Consider the following 20,545-nt stretch of genomic DNA (forward strand, 5'->3'; position numbering starts at 1 on the left):
TTCAAAATTATTCCTGCTTGTTGGAGATAATCTTTGAACCATCGGTAAATGGTAGCGTAACGCTTCTTGAACGTAGGCATTTTCAAGCAGGACCATTAACCGGCAGTTAGTGCCACACCGTGTTTCCGCCATGAATCTGAAAACCTGCAATCCTACCGTGATTCCCTCACGGAGTGTTTTTAATCTGAGTGCCCCAAGAGAAGTTACTGTCAAATGTAACACCTAAAAATCGGTTTGGTCGAACATAGGGCAGTGACCGTCCACCCAGAAGGGGCGGGTATCGAGACATTTGTTTCCTTATAAAAGCCATAGCAACACTCTTTTCTGGTGAGAGGCGAAGACCCCGGGGAGCCAGGTGCATTGAGATGTGCATTAACGCGCTGAATTCGTTGCTGCTTTGTATAACGCCAACGTGATGAACTTGAGATGCAGATATCATCTACAAAAATTGTTATGCGTACTAATCGTGGTTGGTTTCTTATTATATGTATAAGGGCAATATTAAACAGGAGAGGGCTGAATACAACTCACTGAGGTACACCCCTCTTAACTGTAGGAAAGAAATTTGGACCATATGGAGTGCTCATAAACATTTGCCGCTCTTGTAAATAATCCAGTTATACAGCTTTCCTCTGAGGCCTAGACTGGCCAAGGCTGCGAGAATTACGTGATGAAATACAGAGTGAAAAGCAGCTTTGATGTCAAGGAAAACGGCAGTTGGGATGTACCCAGCGTGAAGGTACTATTCAAGTAATGAGACAAGGGTAATAAAATTGTCAGTCGCAGACCTGTTCTGGCGAAACCTGTTCATTTCTTGATGATATTCATTTCGGCTCTCAAGAACCCAGGTGACACGTCTGGAGATCATTCGCTTCAGAAGTTTACCTACGCAGCTCAGTAGGGCGATGGGTCTGAAGGATGCATAACTTGTTGTATGTTTAGAAGGTTTTAAAACGGGCACAATTTTCGCCAAATTACATTTTGTCGGGACCTCACAGACATCCTGGAAGAATTGTAGTATTCCTGGAGTCGAAGGCGGGAATTGTGAGGTAGTCTTGCGATTGCGTCATAGGTCACCTCACTATGACCCAGAGACGTCCGTCTGTTTAATTCCGCGATCGCTGTGGATAACTCTTCAGTAGTGAAATGTACGTTCATCGCTGGCACTGCCGCCTGGGAGATGCCTGACAGACCATCTGTGGAGTGTGCGGAAATCCCTGACCTGGCGGACAGTAGTTTGCAGTATTCTTATGAGACATCTTTAATAGATATTCGTTCATGCAGAGAGAGTGCTGAGAAAGGGTGAAGCTGTTGAAGGGGCGTGCGCATACGGCGATATATCCGCCAAAATTTGGCTGCTGATTGGCACACATCCAGCGTAGAACAAAAGTCATGCCATCTTTTGCCGACTAAGCTTATCCAGGTAGCGTCGAATGTGACGTGTGCGTCAGGAGGCACGAAGGACATGAATGTATTTTGTGCGCAAAGCTTTCCTTTCAGCTCGCCTGCGAATTGAGCCCAGCCTTTGTAATATCTCATCATTTGAGGGTAAGCTATCGCTTTTAGCTGTGATTCGCGAGCTTTCTATCAGGAAATAAGCTATTGTCGATATTAGTTCCTCATTTCGGGTTGCGGCAGTAATTCCTCTGTTTGCAGCGTCTTCGTATGTATCCCAGTCTGTAGATTTTATAAGAAATTTCTTCCATCCCAACTGCACACTGTCAGCTGACATGAAGAATGGGCAACGGTCACTTCCACATGTTTCCAGATCGGTGCGCCAGCCAAAACTGTGGGCAGCTGGAGTTGTCGTCAGGCCTCGGAGATAGGGTATTTAGCGGTTCAATGGAATGTTTCTCAAGACGTTCCGCAAGCTTGGCACCTTTGCCACATGTGTGTGAGATTCCCCAAATTTAATTGTGAGCGTTGATGTCTCCGCAAATAATATGTCGAGTGGGCGTCCTTGTTATCAAATTTTCACTTCAATAAAGATATACGATTTCGTTCGCTGTATGCCGATTTATGGCTCGAGTGTATTGTCCATATTGAGTAGGTACGTGATGTTACGTTTATTTGATGAGATTTCGTCACTAATTTTAATAACTCCTTAAACTTTCAATAAGTAGTACCAAGATCGCAGACACTTACTCAGACTTTCACTCTGTTTTGACTAGAAAACGAAATACTACAGGAAACTGCATAATCAATTAAGCCACGTAGTCTGAAATCAAGCTATAGTAAAGAAGCCATAAGTCGGTTCCTTCAGCACCGTACCTGAGGTAAAATGAAGTGAGCATAATTACTATTTTGGAGTGTATTAACAGCTTGGCAACGTGGCGATTAATAAAGTCACAAATTGGCAACAGAGCAGTCAAGTCGAACATTTTTAAATCAAGCACTAGTAAAAGACGCGAACTGTACATGACCGCTCCAGCAAACAGCGACATCGTACCTTTCTGGATTGAACTTCAGAGGGTCAGGCCAATAGCGAGGGTCCCTCTGTATCTGGTAGGTTGCTGTCATGAAGCAGGTTCCAGTCTTGAAATGTGTGCCCTTGTACTCAAAGTCTTTGCCAGCTTGCCGCGTTATAAACCTGCGACACATCGAATAGGGCTCTCAAGAGTTTATACCGCTGCTGTTGATGCTTCAAACTCCTAGCAAAACGGAACAAACAGGCCACGTACAAGACGAAGCGCGAACTGACAACTGACTTTAACAAAATTGAACTGCGTTCGGAGTTTAGAGCGCACGTGCAACCTACTACGTCAAGCGCTCGGTTCATAATTTTAAGGCAAACGCCTTTAATGCCTCATCGTTGACAAAGGAGCTGTCGCTAGAGGGTGTCGGCAGAGGCTGTCGCACTTTCGAGGCATATAGTTAAAATAAATAAATAAATTTCTTGACTCCACCGGGAACTGTCTGCAAATGTTTTTGTATTCATGCAGGAAATAAAGCAAACTTCAAACTTTAAACTTTATCCCTTGGATCCCCCCATCCATGCGCTTTACCAACTGCGCCACTCCCCGAATGTTTTTCTGTATTTTCTGCCTTTGGCACATGACACGACACGAAAGGAAACTCCGATCAAAACATGAAGAAATACACTCAAGGCAGTGTACATGAATGAATGTCACGATCAGGCAGCGTTAGACTGGCATCGTCGTAATAAAACCTTTGCAGCGACAACAAAGGCTCTACCTTTGCGAGTCAACTGGGAGGTTCCGCAGACACTTTCTGATTGGCAATAAATCACTCCATACTTTCTCGATATTAAATTCGAGCATGTCTTCTATCCTTGCCATAGTGATAGCCTGTCATTATGGAGCGCCATATACAGTGGAGGTCCATAAGCCTGATAACGTCAAATGGAACGGCATCCTAATCATACATGCTTAAATATTGAATGCCGCTCGAGTCTAGTGAAAAATCCTTCTTTATGGTCTGTTGTAATACATCCCTAGGAAAACCCCTTCCAAACAATGCGCCACGCCTCGGGTCGTGAAACAGTCACCATAATTCCCGCTGTCTACCGTCAGGATAGCGGGAGTCCGCAAATGACAGATACTGCGCCTTTAATTAGTTATAAACGAATTAGAAAACGCAGTGAATTTTGAGGCGTTCAAAGGAATGCTGGCTGTGTTTGACAACGGGCGCAGGATGTACCGTAACGACATGTCATGTCGTTACTTGGCAATTCAGGCATAGACGAAGCTGACCCCGCCGCGCGTTCGAGCCAGGCGTCCGTGCGGCGTCTTTCAATTGGCGCTTCCTCGAACGCTGCACCACACAGCAAACAGAATCAGACCCAGATGTCTAGGACGCATTAGCACAGGAGGTATCAACGGTATTTTAATTGATATACATAATAGAAAAGGCGCAGTATCTGTTGTTGTTGCGGCTGTGGGAAGAAGGAAAAGAAAATGCACGGGCCTGCTATTGGCTCTACAGCTGAGCCACCTTCGCTGCCTCGTGTGGACAGAAGAAAAAATAGAGAAGAAAGGAAAAAGAAGAGGGGGAGAAAGACACGCGCCGCCAGAACAGCCGTCGTCCACCACCGAAGCAGTGGCGGGTGCAATAACGGTCTATCACAGATATAATTCTACGGCTGGCTAGCCCCCGCCGCAAGCGGCGTTGGCCTACCATCCCAACCCCGTAGGGCCAGGAACGGTCACCCTTCACCCCCTCAGCGCCGTATCTCTCACAATTCTCCGCAGACACATGTACGCGGAGAATTGTGACAGATACGACACATGTACACCCCGCCGGGGTGATGCAGTGTAAGACCGACTACTGTGCCGGAGTAGCCGGGTTCGAACCCGACCTCGGCGATGCGTTTCGTGGAGGCGAAACGAAGAGGCGTCCGTGTGTTAAAGATCCCCAGGGGTTCTAAATTACTCCGTAGCCCTCCACTACGGCTCCCATTTCTCTCTTTCCACTTTCACTCCCACCTTCCTCCCTTCCCTTACGGCCCGGTGAGGTGTCCAAAAAAAAACAAGTGAGACAGTTACCGCGCCTTCACTTCCTATAAATTAATCAATCAGACACATGTACCACGCCGTAAGGAAGAGACGAAGGTGAGAGTGAAATAACAGGGGGAGATAGAGGTGCCGTAGTGGAGAGCTACGATCCACGGCGCTATGTGGCTTTCGCCTCATCGCAATTTAGTGGTCCAGAGTGCCATCTAGATTTTTTTTCAGCCAAATGGCACACGTCCGAAGAATGAAAAGAAGTGGGACGAATGCGGAGCTCTGTGGTCGTTCTAATCCGCCTCTTTCTTTTTTTCTTCCTTTGACCGTGTGTTGAGGTGAAAAAAATGATCCTAAATCGTGAATACCAAATAGACCGGCAACAAGCTCCATAGTTCTACTTTAGTATATCTTCTAAGTGTGTCGATGACTTAACCACGCAGCAGTACCAACACTTGCTAGATGTTTAAGAGGTAATTTTATTTAGCTGGTACAGCCTTTTCGCCCGACTAATGAAAATGCTCTTGTTGGCATTTCATGATTGTAGCAGTACATTCTCTTCAAACCACAAAGTGGCTTTCCGGACTGCAATAGTTTCTACACAGCAGGTCATCTGAATTTTTTGTGCCTCAATTAGTGCTGTAGCATTACATGACGACCTTTTCGCCAACAAGGTAATATTTTTGGCGCCAATGCAATATTTGCTTGTCCGTAGCGCGGCGAACCCTGCTGAACACAAGATAAAACAAATGTTTTCACACGCAGTTTGACGAAACTAAACGTTTAGCTGCCGGGAAAGCTGAATGCGAAAACCAGTTCAAGAATGAAGAGAACAGAAATGTGATCTGCAATCAACAATTGGGCCGCTGCGAGCTTTTAGAAACAAAAGGAACGCCACTGCATTGCATCCGCTTTCACGCGATTGATTACGCTAGAACAATAATGTTGGTGGAATGAAGTTCCCTGCGTACATGCTTCCCCTTGGTCTAGTAAGACGTTTAGTAACGATAGCTTATCATCTGGAGACTTTGTTTTCCCTGCTTTTTTGCACTTATCATCAATCACCACACGTTATTGAGTAATGCGCCTAGATCCTTTACAAAAAACAGTAAATGCGAGAGCAGAGGCATATCTTATCGCTTGTTCACAGTGTCTATGCTTTATTAGAAAGGAATTTATGTGACGAAAAAAAGTGGATAATTTAAACGGATAAGTTTAGGAACGATCCGTTTGTATGACTGTATTTGATTCTTCACCCATTGCACTATATCAAACTATTACACTATATAGCAGTACAAACTAGAATCATGATTGTAGCCCTAGTAAGCTTGCCCTTGGACCTTAAAATTTATGATTCCCTTGCAGCCTTCTGTGTCTAATTTGAAGCGCACAATAAAGCAAGCAGTAGGCAAGCAGAAATCTTCTAGACCTCGCGTCTAGATACCGAAACGACCTCTAATTTCAAGAAGGACAAGAAGAGGGGAAAGCGGGAAGCACCGCGAGAAAGCACAGGGTTAAAAATCCAATTTTTTACTCTAGGTGAAGAGACCTGTTTTGGCGGAAACTTGGAGGAGAAAATGTAGACAGAGGGAGAATAAGCAATATGCGGCGGAAAATAACCATGTTCATCATTTAGGTTTGTAGGTGTGTAGGATATAGATTAGGCGTGGTTTATAATATTAGTTTTTAAACTGAAGCGAAAAGGTGCAGCGGTGGTATAGTTTACCAGGCAGTGCTTTGCAGATATAATCAAGCTGCACACACTGCAGTCCGAACATATCCTAAGGCTTCGGTTCCTCATTACTGGAGGGGGATAAATTTAACGCAAGCTCTTTCTCGTGTACTTTATGGTTCGTATAAATATTTCTGTTTGTTCTGCTGCACGATTGGCACCTAGAGAGTACAGGAGCTTTGCTGGTTAGCGGCAGGTGAAATTGTGGTGGCTGACACTTCTAACATATCCTAAGAAACACGAAATGTCCCAAAAACCACTCATTGGGACGTTTTGAATCTCCCCAGGATATCCTTATTTTTATAAAACTCATCCAGAAAATGTTCCCACGACATGGCAGTTTCCAAAACGGTAAGGATCGCAGTGAAGGCCCCAAACGGCCGCTTTGTGATTTCTCGGCTTCGGTTTACATATAGCTCCATTTTTTTCGTTACACAGCATTAAGTCGTGTATCGGTCATGTGCGCGAAATTGCAAGCTTTCGACACGAGTGCATCGCTAGTTTTCTCCTGGTATGCAGTATGCTGTGCGGTATGTTATGCAGCACGTATGAAATAAAGACAAGCAGCATACGAATGTATGCATCTTTCAATACACATAAGTAGATCGAGATGGACTCGGCACACATTCGAAGGGCTATAAGAGCATGCATAGGAAAGCACAACTGCATGTAAAACATCTTCTGGATACAAATAAAGAAGAGGCATGCGATGGGCATGCGTGGTAAGTGGTTTCCAAAAAGTGTTTATTTACAAGTCGAAGCCTCCTACTAACATGAAAACACGCACGATTGAGTTTAAAAGCAAGCATCAGCAACGCGTTATCAAGACGATTAAAACTGATTTCAGTTCTGCTAATCAGAAATACATTTTTTTTTTCTGAAAACACATACCTTGACAATGCTGACAACTGAAAGCCAGGGGCGAAATGTGAAATAAATGGGGATAACTCTTTGTTTCATATGGCCGTCTGTCCCGCGCGTCTTCGCACACCGCAGAGAGAGCTCCAAAATTCGCATTACACTCAGTAACCACGCTGCGAGTTTCGGAGGTGGCAGGGGACGGGAAGCAGAATTTGTTGTGATGAAGGATCAGTGGAGAGCACCCACCACACCACGGGCAGGAAACTTGGATAAGCCAAGTTAATTCAATGGAATTGGCAAGGAGGTTCTGAGGAGCTGGTCGTGGTTCACGCCGCCATAACACACATCAGCTAAATCTGCGCCAGGCTGCTAAAGCGACGGCGAAGTAGGTAGCGAGGAGGGGTCGAGTCTCTGAAAGCCCTTAATTCATGGGGGTGACCAAAATAGATAGCGGCTACGAAAAGCACGCAGAAGGTATTTCGGCAATACGATGCACTGGGAAATAGCTGGAGCGTTCTGCGAAACGTCCATTTCCACGAGTTCCACTCTCGCGAACGCCAGCTGGATAAACGGCTTGGCGGCGCCGTTGGGGAGGACAGTGAAATTGCAAAAAAAGAAGCTGCAATACGCTGCCGCTGCATCCCGATGGGAGTGGTTTGAGCACGCCTAGGCGCGCACTCACCCGCAAACCACGTATTCGACGAATTCCACGGCAGCTTAGGAATAAAAGCAATAGCCGAAGCGCGCTAAGAACAGCATGGAAAGAGCAGAGCGCTGCGCCACCCGGTACCCAAGATGGCTGCTTTCCAGCGAGGAAGCGGGACTGACAAGTGCGTACGGGGCGGCTAAGAAGGATCACAAATGGAACCCACGGACAGGCATCGCGGCAGCAGCAACCGCTCCAGGCTGGGTCACGCGGAGAACGTAATGGAAACAATATTGTAAGAGGGTATAAGCACAACATGAGGCTCTCATGAACAGGGAAAGCGGACGAAAAGGTTAACGGCCGCCGCCTGCCCACTCCAGACGCCGAGCGCCGATAGAATGCCATGACAACCACTCACTTTGGTTCTTAGATTGATACTGTTAACGACAAGTGAAGGGCAATGCCTGCTCGCCCTGCCGAGCGAAGAGTCTTTGTCTATATTTTAGACCTACTGGTCCCTGGTTTCCATTTCTGAATTCTGGGACCAATGTCTTATTGCTTTTTATGCACCAATTCCATCGTCTGGAAATGTTTTAAGAATATTATAAAGGATCTTGAGCATTTCAATATTTTGGGCATACATAGAAAAATTAGTTTTAAAAAAATTAAATTACATTACTAATTGCGTGATGAAAATCGCAGAAAATTAATTAAATTACATTACTCATTGCTGCTCCCAAAATTAATGCAATTACGTTACAAATTATTCCTTTGGGGAATTCAATTACTTTTAAATTGCTTTTTAGTCTTCATCCATGCAGAAACTAAGTAAGGCTAGTACACTGAAACTAACTTGTTCTCCAGACGCGGAGCACAAGCATTTTTTCATCTTCCTGCAAAATTCCGTCCCAGACAGCTATTCATTCCCTCTTTCCTACAGCGCCTAACATTACAAAATAAGTCGACAGCAACAACGAACGACAAAAGCAGAAGCATGGTCAAACGGTCATGAAATGAGCGGCGAACCCAGCATCTCGCTGGCCCGTAGCTGTCTCCGCTATTTGAAGGGCTAAAAGAAGCTGGGCTATTTATTGCGATTCTTGGGACTAAGTCCCAAGAATCCACATCGCCACCTTACACTCAGTAATGTTGATGCCATGGTGGCTCACGCCATGGACCCTACCGCCTGTGCCCCCCCCCCCCAACCCTCCCCCGCCCCGTGGTAACGAGTGCAACCCGGCACCACTGTTCCCTAGCAGACACAACAGGAAGTGGCACTGCGCCGCGCTCTCATCTAGTTTTCAAATCCGGCCTTCTTTTACCATCTGCCGATGCCGCCTTGTGTCCTGCTGCTTGGAAAATGGTTGCCATGTGATTCTGCTCCACAGAAGGTCTCAAACGCACTGGTGTGCTTAATTCTGTCTCCATATTCCGATCCGTTACGTTGGCTTTGGTTTGCCGCACGTCATTCCTGCTTACACGGCACTCTACTTTGTTGTCTATAAGGAGTAGCGGCGCACTTTATAAAAGTAATTTCAAAAGGAATTAATTACTGCTGTAAAATTACTGCCAAAAAGTAATTCATTACAAAACTATATTACCAAGCTGTAAAAGTAATTCCTTACATTACAAATTACCGCTAAAAGTAAATCATCATCATCATCAGCCTGATTATACCCACTGCAGGGCGAAGGCCTCTCCCATATTTCTCCACTTAACCCGGTTCTGTGCTAGCTGCATCCACTTGACCCCTGCGAACTTCTTAATCTCATCCGCCCACCTAACTTTCTGCCGCCCCCTGCTACGCTTTCCTTCCCTTGGAATCCAGTTTGTTACCCTCAGCGACCATCGGTTATCCTCTCTTCGCACTAGATGTCCTCTTGCCCATGTCCATTTCTTCTTAATTTCTTGAGTTATATCTCTGACCCACTGTGCACGCTTTCTATCTCTTAATGTTACCCCTACCATTTTTCGTTCCATAGCCCTCTGCGTTGTCCTCTACTTAAGTAGAACTCTCCTGGTTAGCCTCCACGTTTCAGCCCCATAGCTGAGTACAGGAAAGATTCAACTGTTGTATACTTTCCTCTTGAGCGATACCGGTAAGCTGCTAGTCCTAATCTGCCAGTGCTTGCCAAATGCGCTCCATCCGAATCTTATTCTTGTTATTTCCTTTTCATGGTCCGGATCTCCAGTTACTGCCTGTCCTAAGTAGATATATTCGCCTACTACATCCAGTATTTCGCTACCTAATGTAAACTGCTGTTCCTTCCCGAGGCTATTGAACATTACCTTAGTCTTCTGCATATTTATTTTCAAGCCTACCTTTCTACTTTTCCTGTGTAGGTCATCAATCATTATTTGCAGTTCATCCCCCGAGTTGCTTAGCAAAGCAATGTCATCAGCAAATCGCAGATTACTGAGGTATTCTCTACCTACCCTTATCCCTAACTGCTCCCATTCCAAGTCTCTGAATACTTCCTCTAAACAAGCTGTGAATAGTAATGGGGAGATTGTGTCTCCTTGCCTAACACATTTCTTTATGGGAATTTTGTTACTTTCTTTATGCAGAACTATGGTTACTGTGCAACCACTATATATATCTTCCAGCACTTTCACGTACGGCTCGTCTACCTTCTGATTTCACAATGCCTGCATCACCGCCGATGTTTCAACTGAGTCAAAGGCTTTTTCGTAATCAATGAATGCTATGTATAAGGGCTGGTTATATTTCCGAGCATTTTTCTATCGCCTGATTGATGGTATGGATATGATCGATAGTCGAAAGGTAAATAGATTACCGTAATTTCAGTAGCGTTATTCAATTACTGCCATATCTGATTTTGGACTCACATGAGGAGGTTTGTTTCTTGCTGACATATACGTGAGTAGATGGACAGCATGCTTATCTGTGCGATTGCATTACAGATTTCAGCACATAAATGTTGAACGCTGCTTCCGGAAAGAAAAGGTTCTTCGCTTCAGTCTGCATGAGTTTAAAAGTGACCAAATATTGAGGGGTTCGAAATGGAACGTACAGAAGACCTGCCTTATTAGAAAATGTGGTTCTCGATTGTCCCCTCGCTGTACAGAAATCTTCAGCCTCAGCGTCACTACTTTTTACAGTACACAACGCGCGCCATGCTTCTACCTTGCTGGAGGGAAGCCACTAATCCGGAAGCCTGGAAAAATTGTCTAACTCTGCGTGTCCGCATGCAGTGTGTTTACACTATGGAACACCCATCGAAGTGGAACCAAACCGACCATGTGAACCGGCATTCTCGAGTTCAATAGCCTAGCTCATTAATCACTGAGGCACATCAGCTGGTGCTTTCTCTCTTTATAGTCAGGATTGGGTAGGCTTAAGTCACTGCCATTTTGTTCACCGCCGTTCATTTACAAATGCCCTACAGCTCCTTATTTATTGCCGTCGGTGCGGAAAATTGACTGGTTAGCTAAAACATGTTTCTCAACAATCACAAAAATACTTGGAAATCTTAAAGCGCGGATATTTACCAATACTGATTAGATTAGTCTACCATTACTACGTCATGAAGGAATTACGACTCCCCCCCCCCCCCCCCCGTTGGGTAAGAATATTGTCACGTGTTGATTACAAGGCTGATGCTACAGATGAAGAGTCCGTGATTGCACTGAAGAAACTCTTTATTGGTCTGACTTGCGCCCGAAAAAGAGCTAAGCAACTGCGCGGCGGAGATAGCAACAAACGCGCTTGTCGATCGTAGCACAAAGAATTCCCGTCGCACTCGTCAACGCTCAATTCAAAGTCTGCTCAGAACAATCAAAATAACGTCGCAAACTGCCACTAGCACCACCTGGAACATTGTAGAAACATACGCGAGAGATCGAAATCTTCGAGACAGAGCTCGGCACATCTTTCGCAACAAAAAAAAATATAACGCGTCGTATCGCGACAACGAGCACGTACAAACACAGGATACAGAATTGACAAGCGAGTCAGAATCACAATGAAGGCCGCATGCTAGGGGCTGTCGAACAGAAACAAAGATTTAAACACTTCATGGCATTACTCCCTCCTTGAAAAAACATCGCCTTGATGTTTCAAAATAAGCAGATATGAATTAACATAAACATTGCAAAGCAAACATAAATTGCCTTTAGCGCCTCTAATATATGGCTTAAGGCGTTGTCGTGACGCTGGGGCTAAGTCGACCCGGCCTTCACTTGGTAGCGTGCAGAGACTCCGGGTTGAAGAAGGATTGAATCTTCGAAGCTGGTAAAATACATACAAGCAAGTTTAATGGCACTTTGAGGAAACGTATTTACATGAAGAAGAAGGGTATATCAGCAAAATGGCAAGCGTTAAGAGTTCATAGCGAGGAGCGAGGAGCGTCTGGATGAGCCGTTTACCCAGGGCTCAGAGCGTCATGTCGTGCTCTGCAACGTCCTTAAAACCCCCTATGTCCAGCCCCTCTCTGAAGATGCTGATCAACCAGTTCCAGGGCACGCCCCTCAGATATCGGCATCCAATCAAACACATCACTGCACTGATGGTCTGATACACTGACTGGTCCGGTATTGTTTCGTTGGGTGTGGTCACTTGTTGGCGGGTAGAGCTTGGGAACGGCGAGGAGGTACATTTCTATTCTTCTGCAAAGATCCGATATGGTGGTTCCGGCAAGTAGATTTCCTTCTTAGAAATCCAAGTGCACGTGCGCGCCACATACTGCTCCCAGCATTGTCCCTTTCCGGCAATTGCAAATCTTTCCTGCATTCCCGGGAATTCCTCTAATGGCCGTATTCGTCATGCTCCTTTCTTGTCCTGTACGTCAGCGGACGCGTCTGTCGTCTCCTTTGGACAATAGGCATTCCTCACTTGCCAACAGCGCTTCTCGACGGGAAGGGTGAACAACTGAACAAAAGCACATCCGGCTATTCCCCACAGGGCGACATTTCTTTGTATTTTTCTTGACGTTCCCTTGACAGGGCCAATTTGGCATTTGCAGGGTCTCGACAAAGCAAAACAGGCTCACACAAAAGGATTCATGGAAACAGGCTCACTTAGAGCCCTTGCACCAACAGCACATATCCATGCCCACAGGCGAACAATAGAGCGCTGAAGTGCGGACCATGCACGGTCATAACAGCGTACAACATGCACAATTTCTGGATACACTCGGCGCCAATCGCGATGCTACCGCTCCGTCGGGAACGATTTCGTAGTTCAGTTGTCCTAGTCGGCGAAGCACCTTGTACAGCCGAAGTATCGGCGTAAAAGCTTTTCGCTCAGTCCGCGGCGGCGAATCGGCATCCAAACCCAGACTTGATCTCCCGGCTTGTACTCAGCATCGTGTCGTCGTAAGTGTTAATGTCGGGCGTCGCTTCTTTGCTGATCTTTAATGCGCATTTTGGCGAGTCTTCGGCTTTCCTCTGCAGGTTGAAGGTAGACGGCGACGTCCAGGTTCCTTTCATCGGTTTTGTGCGGCAGCCTTGCGTCAAGCGTCGTCGTGGGCTCCCTGCCGTACACAAGGCTGAAAGGGGCGACCCGTTTGTCTTCTGGACGGCGGTATTATAAGCGGAGATGACGTAGGGTATAATGGCGTCCTGTCTTGCGTTCGGCGTCGACTTACATTGCAATCATATCCACAATAGTTTTGATGAGACGCTCTGTAAGTCCACTTGTCTGGGGATGGTACGCAGTAATTCGTCGATGGCTTGTATGGCTGTATTCCACAATGGCTTGCGTCAGCTCTACCATAAATGTCGTTCCTCTGTCCGTGATGAGCACTGCTGGGGCGCCTGTGTCGTAAAACAATTCGTTCCACAAAAAACTTACCGACTTCTGCCGCAGTACCATTGGCAAGTGCTTTTGCTTCGGCGTCGTCGGTGGCCACGATTGTGCACTTGTTACCCGCCGATGAAGATGGAAAGGCGTCGAGGAGATCCATCCCAATTTGTTTAAAGGGCATTGTTGGGAGCATTATCGGGTTCAGTAGCCTGGCTAGTCTGAACCGCGGTGTCTTGCGTCGCTGGCACTCACGGCACGCTTTCACGTAATGGGCAACGTCGGCAGGCAGTCGTGGTTAGTAATCATTTGGATTAGATGCAACGTGAGCGCTAACCTGAGATGCCCTGCTGTTGGCTCGTTGTGTAACGCATGAAGATTTTCGTGCCTCAGGCTTTTAGGCACGGGCAGAAGCCGCACCGCGTGGCTGTGAGCGCAGTTCTTCTTTACAAGGGCGTGATTTCCTTAAGTGAATAACGATAACTGACGCCTAAACACAACAGGAGGGAAAGCGGTCTTGCCTTCCAAGTAACCGGCTAGGTCTTGCAGCTGAGGATCTGTCTTGTGTACTTGGACGACGTAGTTGTTTTTTCCGAAGCATTTGACCAACACCTCGAACGCCTTCGAGCGGTCCTGGAAGCCCTCCGTTCTGCTGATCTCACGCTGAAGCCCCAGAAATGCCACTTCGGGTATACAGAACTCAATTTCCTCGGCCATGTTGTAAGCGCTGATGGGGTGCGCCCGGATTTCGATAAGACTGCTGCCGTCGCACGATTTCCCGTTCCACCTAATAAGAGGGCTGTTCAGCGCTTCCTCGGCCTGTGCGCATATTATCGGCGTTTCATTGCGGACTTTTCTCAGATCGCAGAACCTCTGACGCGCCTTACAAGGATGGACACGTCCTTTGTGTGGAACTCTGAGCAGCAGATGGCCTTCTCTTTGCTTCGTGAGCGCCTTCAAACATCCCCTGTTCTGGCGCACTTCGATGAAGCGGCTGACACTGAGGTGCACACTGACGCCACTAGTATCGGTTTTGGCGTTGTCCTTGTTCAGCATCAAGACGGGTTTGAGCGAATAATAGCCTATGCTAGCTGCACTCTCTCTCGTGCCGAAATGAAGTACTCCACCTCAGAAAAGGAATGCCTGGCGGTCGTATGTGCTACTATGAAGTTTCGCCCCTATCTTTACGGCCGGCCATTTAAAGTCGTCACGGACCATCATTGTTTGTGCTGGCTGCTGCGAGACCCATCTGGACGACTTGCACGCTGGAGTTTACGGCTTCAGGAGTTTGACATAACTATTGTTTACAAGTCCGGCCGCAAACACGAAGACGCCGACACGCTGTCACGAGCACCCGTTGACACTGGCGATACTACAGCCGATGACGATAGAGGTTTTCTGGAAACCCTCAGCGCATCTGAGCTCAGGGATCGACAAAGAGCTGTTCCAGACATCCTTCCACTCATCGATTATCTGGAAGGGCGTGATACGACCATGCCTCGACACCTATATCGGCACCTTGGTTCCTTCTGCATACGGCAAGGCGTCTTGTATAAAAGAAACTCCCACGGCCAAGACAGAACTTACCTTCTGGATCGCTGTTGTGCAAAACTACTGGCGCGTGCTGGTTCCAGAAAGGTCTCGTCGTCAGCGTCCTTCGGGGGAGCGTCAATGAGAGAGCGGGATAAGCAGTCTGCGTCCGAATGCTTGCGGCCCGATTTATAGACTACAGTCATGTCAAATTCTTGAAGTCGTAGGCTCCATCTGGCAAGGCGGCCAAAGGGATCTTTCAAATCAGCCAGCCAGAAGAGCGTGTGGTGGTCGCGTACCACCTTGAATGGTCGACCGTATAGTATGGGCGAAACTTAGAAGTGGCCCAGATGATCGCGAGGCACTCCTTATCAGTCGTTGAGTAATTGACTTCGGCTTTTGTGAGGGACCTGCTACCGTAAGCGATTACTTTCTCTTGTCCGTTACTCTTCTAGACAAGAACAGCACCTAGGCCCACACTGCTCGCGTCAGTATGAATTTTGGTCTGGGTGTTTTCGTCAAAGTGACCAAGTAGCGAAGGGCACTGCAGGCGGCGCTTAAGTTCGTCGAAGGCTTCTTTTTGGGGCGCTTCCCATTTAAAAGGTACGTCAGCCTTTGGAAGCTACGCCAACGGTTGTTCGATGCGCGAAACGTCCCTGACACATTGCCGATATTAAGCGCGCAGCCAAAGGAACCCGCACACGGCTTTCTGGTTGGCTGGCGATGGAACGTGCGCGATCGCAGCCATTTTCTCAGGGTCAGTGTGACCACCATCCTTGCTAAAGATATGACTTAGAAACCGCCGTTCCTTGAAGCCAAAGTGGTATTTCACTGCTTTCAAAGTTAGCCCTGATGACCTTATAGCTTCTAGCACTGACTGAAGCCTTTTTAGGCGCTCTTCAAAGTTAGAGTAGAAGGCAACACGTTCCAAGTATACCAGACAAATCTGCCACTTCAAGCCTGCCAGCAAAGTGTTCTTTACTCGTTGAGACGTCGCTGGTGCGGAGCAGAGGCCGAATGACATCACCTTCAACTCGAAAAGGCCACCTGTTTTGAGGAATGAGGTCTTCACGCGATCTCTTTCGTCGACCTCAATTTGCCAATATCCGCTCTTCGGGTCTTGCGATGAAAAGTACCTTGCATTCCAGAGCCGGTCGAGAGTGTTGTCGATGCGAAGAAGAGGGCAAACATCTTCCTTATGCTGTATAGGCGGTGGTAACTGACGCAAAAGCGAAGTGTCCCGTCATTGTTCTTCACCAGAACGACTGGTGCCGCCCAGGGGCACTTCGATGGCTGGATCACATCATCACGAAGCATTTATTCAACTTGATCACATATGGCCTGACGTTCTCGCGGCGATACACGGTAGGGGCTTTGACAGCGGTCGAGTGTTTTCGTCCGTGATGATGCGATGCCTTGGTAACGGAGTTTGACCACCTTCAACGCTGAAGAAAAGCACTCGCTGTGGTTTTCAAGAAGAGTGCCAATCTGGTCTTGTCTGTCTCGGGTGAGCGCTGAGTTATTGTTGACATTTAGCTCCTTGGCTCGGTTGGGTGCATCGTCTTCAAGTTGGTTGGAGAGGGCGAACACTTCTCGGGTTTCCGCTAGCTTGCCAAGGTAAGCAATCGTCGTGCCCTTGTTCAGTTCCCAGTTTTCATCGGTGAAGTTCGTGCGAGCACATAGACTTCTCCATGACGAAAACGGACGATGCCTCTTGCAATGTCAAGTCCTCTATCCAGTAACAACTGAGTGTTTTCTTTGAGAACCCCTTCCGTTCCCTATTGCAAAAACCAGTGCCACTGGGTCCCAGCGCCCAAGCGTCATACCTGATTATGGTCCCAGTATGACGCTGGAAACTGGGCGCACTGGGACGCGGCATACTGGGACGCTCCGCACTGGCGGCACTGTTCGCCCGGAGAAAAAAAGGCGTGGGATAAACAATTAAAAATAAAAAAGCGACGAAACAAGTTAGGTACATAAAAAAATCTAAAGAAAAGGAACAACAAATGAACGCACCAAGCGCGCTTCGAACTCAGTCCCTAGGCACATCTTATTAACTAACTCAGCACGCTAACCACTCGACCACGCTTTTTTTTTCTTTATTTCCTGACCGAGGACGTACACAAAAAAGACACATGTGACATCAATAACATGACAAAATAAAAGATCAAGCATTGACTTAAAGCTTCGGCCTTCCTTAGCTGAAGTTGTCGGAATAAAAATCCCTCATATGTGACAACCCTCCAAAACTAACCAACCATTCTGACTCTAGTTTTAACGCTTTCTGTTCATCCACATATGCCCGTATGCTCTCTCTAAAGAGCTGTCTCGCTGAACGTGCATCGACGTTACCATGCTCTACAGCCATTCTGCCTTTCCATATGCTGTGGAGAGCCAGTAGCATCAAAAGATCCAACGGTGTATCATTGTTCGCTTCTACTGGCAAGAATCGAATACCATGTGGGCTTATGGGTAGTTCCTTTTTAAGCGTCCTCTGGAGCACGTCCCATAAAAAGACGGCGTCCCAGCATTCGAGAAACACGTGTTCAATCGTCTCCTCTTTCCTGCATATTATGCAGTGGACACCCCAGGGTACAAAAAGCCCTTTCTGTTCCTTCCATTTCTTTACCTCCAATGTTCCAGTGTGCAGCTTAAAAAAGAACGTTTTCATCCCTGCCGGCACCATGATCCTCTTCACTCTTTTAAGAACATTTTTGCCCCCGGTAGACGAGTACACAGCTCAGTACAACGGTTCTGGAAGCACCACATCGCACAAGTCTTTATACAGTTTTTTCCGGTTTACACTCGACAAATAGTCTAAAGTAAACCGCACCATCAAGAACCTGTACGCCAAGACCACTTCCCTTAGATACCCGTGGACACCTCCTGACATGCGGCCAGAAGAAACGACAATTCCCGGGAGAGCTTGACCCAGGCGTAACTGACAGACCGTACGAAGAAATGGATTTTTCACATTCCTCAAAAACATGAAACGATTGACTAACTGGCGCAGAAACAGATGTGCCAAACCAAGCCCGCCGTCCTTCACCCGGCGGAAGAGATTTGTCCGACTTGTCCGTTCCCACGAAGACCCCCACACAAAGACGGCAAAGATACGATGCATCTTTTGGACATTAGCTCTTGAACAATATAACACTTGAAGCACGTACCAAACTTTTGTCACTAAAAACAAATTACAAATCGTGGCCTTCGCAAACACCGACCACTGCCATGCATTCCATTTGTCCACTCTGTCTTTCAATTTACAGACTTGGTTTTTCCAGTATGGGTCACTGTCTCGATACGATTCAAGAGGGGTACCAAGGTAGCTGACAGGGTTGGTAACAAATTTCATGTTAGCAAAAATGCCTGGGGTCGCTGGCCAGTCACCGTGCCAGAAGCCCAGGCACTTGCCCCAGTTAACAGCACTGCCGCTTACAGCGCAAAAATCTTTTACAGTTTTCACACCTTCTACGATGCTTTCGTAGTCTACACAAAACATCGCGACATCATCGGCATAAGCCAAAAGCTTCACTTCTGCTTGATGCAGCTTGAAGCCCCGCATTTTCTCATGCTTGATAATGCTTAAACATAAGGGTTCAAGATAGATACAAAAGAGAAGAGGTGAAAGGGGGCAACCTTGACGAACTGTGCGTTGGACAGCAATACTGTCACCGACAGATTTGTTCACAATTAGTCCAGTTGTACAAGCACTGTAAGCCATAGCCACTCCTTCTCTGATGACGCATCCGACCTTGACATAGTCTAATATACACAAAAGCAAGTCGTGGGGCACTCTATCAAAAGCCTTTTCAAGATCTATTTGGAGCATTGCTACTCCAAGTCCACCAGCATCGCAACATTCAAGAATGGCCTTCGCGATGTGAATGTTCGTAAAAATGGACCTGTCTTTAACACCGCATGTTTGGTGGTCTCCAACAATATCTTTAATAACTGTTCGCAGTCTTTTAGCTAGTATTTTCATAAAAATTTTATAGTCGACATTGGTTAAACTAATCGGCCGGTAAGAGGTAACACTGCGTAATTGACCTCGGTCCTCCGTTTTGGGAATTAGCACAGTATGAGAAGATGCAAAGGACGGCGGCAGCACATTAAGGTCATATGCTTCATTATTCACTTTTTCCAGTACCGGCGAGAGAAAATCCTGGAAAGCTTTATAAAATGCGGCGCTAAGTCCATCAGGGCCAGGCGATTTGCCGGGGTTCAAATTCCCAATAGCGCATTTCACTTCGTCCTCCGTGATGGGGGTCTCTAGCACACGTGTCGTCTTTTCGTCGAGTTGTGGCATTAAAGGCAAATAAACTCTCTTGAAACTGTCGATATCAACTGCACATCGTGCGAACTGCTGACGATAATGCTCGAAGAAAGCTTGCTGGATTTCTTTCTTTTCATTGGTAATGGTCCCTTGGTATTCAATTTCATCTATCTGATTCCTTCGAGCGTGCCACTTTTCTGTGCCTAACGCCCTTTTTGTCGAACCTTCCCCCCTTATCAGCCGTTCGGCTCTAGCTCTGACAAGGGCACCGCGATATCGGTCAGCGTCGAGTAGTTCAAGCTTGCCCTTAAGGGCTCGTATGTCGTCTATAAACAAACCGGGGTTATTGCTTTCCACATCGATTAGACGCTGTAGATTCACGTGAAGGGACCTTTCTTCGGCCCTTTCTTGTCTGGCTATAGCGCTCGATCTTTCCAATGCTGTCATTTTGACATTCTGTTTAAAAACCTCCCATTTAGCCCCTAACTTTGTTACGCCTTTGTCATTCATATTTGCTATATGCCTTCCAACGTCGGCTTGGAAACTGTCATCAGATAATAATTTTGAATTTAACTTCCACATTTGCCAGTCAAATCCTTGACTTTTAGTTTTGTTTCCAGCGATAGTGACGGTGACCAAGCAGTGATCGCTGAACGATACTGGCTTAACGTGGTATTCGTGGCATACAGGCACCAGATCAAGAGATATGTACATCCTATCGAGTCGAGCGTGGCTAGAAGCCTGTAAAGGAGTGAACTGTGCCGCTCGTCCACCCTCCAGACACCCAGCCACACCAACAAGGTTAAACTCATTTACCAATTCTGCGAGAACACAGGTGCTGGCATCACTATGCGGCCTTCTACTCGTTTTATCTGATGCGGAGAGTACACAATTGAAGTCTCCCATTATCACAGTTAGCCTTTCAGAGTTGCAATACTGACGAATACCTTCAAAGAAATCGCGCCTTTCGCCCACGCTGTTCGGTGCATAAACACAAATGATGCGCCATTCGTATGAATACAGCACGAGATCGCAAACAACGAAGCGGCCATACGCACAAGTCGTGACAGCTTGAATTGTGACACCAAGGCACTGACGCACAAACAGCACACAACCAGCCGCTGCTCCAACTGCATGACTTACAACGGCATTGTATCTTGAAGTAAAAAGGCTAACCATTCTACCGGTTTCTTCTTCGCCATCAACTTTAGTTTCCTGAATCGCGATGACGTCTAGCTCCAGCTCGCTAACCAAACGAAACAGTTGATTTTGC

General features: G+C 46.8%; 1 protein-coding gene across 1 annotated transcript in view; it reads right to left on the minus strand.

Moving 5' to 3' along the window:
• Positions 1 to 20,545, minus strand: part of LOC146209785 (thromboxane-A synthase-like) — a 130,562-nt gene that overhangs the window by 22,157 nt on the left and 87,860 nt on the right. Inside the window, exon 13 of the mRNA XM_084581142.1 lies at positions 2,450 to 2,590. Within this exon, the coding sequence (XP_084437268.1) occupies positions 2,450 to 2,590 (141 nt within the window). The remainder of the gene's footprint in view (positions 1 to 2,449; positions 2,591 to 20,545) is intronic.

Source organism: Amblyomma maculatum, chromosome 1 (assembly GCF_055883805.1).
Source record: "Amblyomma maculatum isolate TAMU_Amacu chromosome 1, ASM5588380v1, whole genome shotgun sequence".
Taxonomy (NCBI): Eukaryota; Metazoa; Arthropoda; class Arachnida; order Ixodida; family Ixodidae; genus Amblyomma; species Amblyomma maculatum.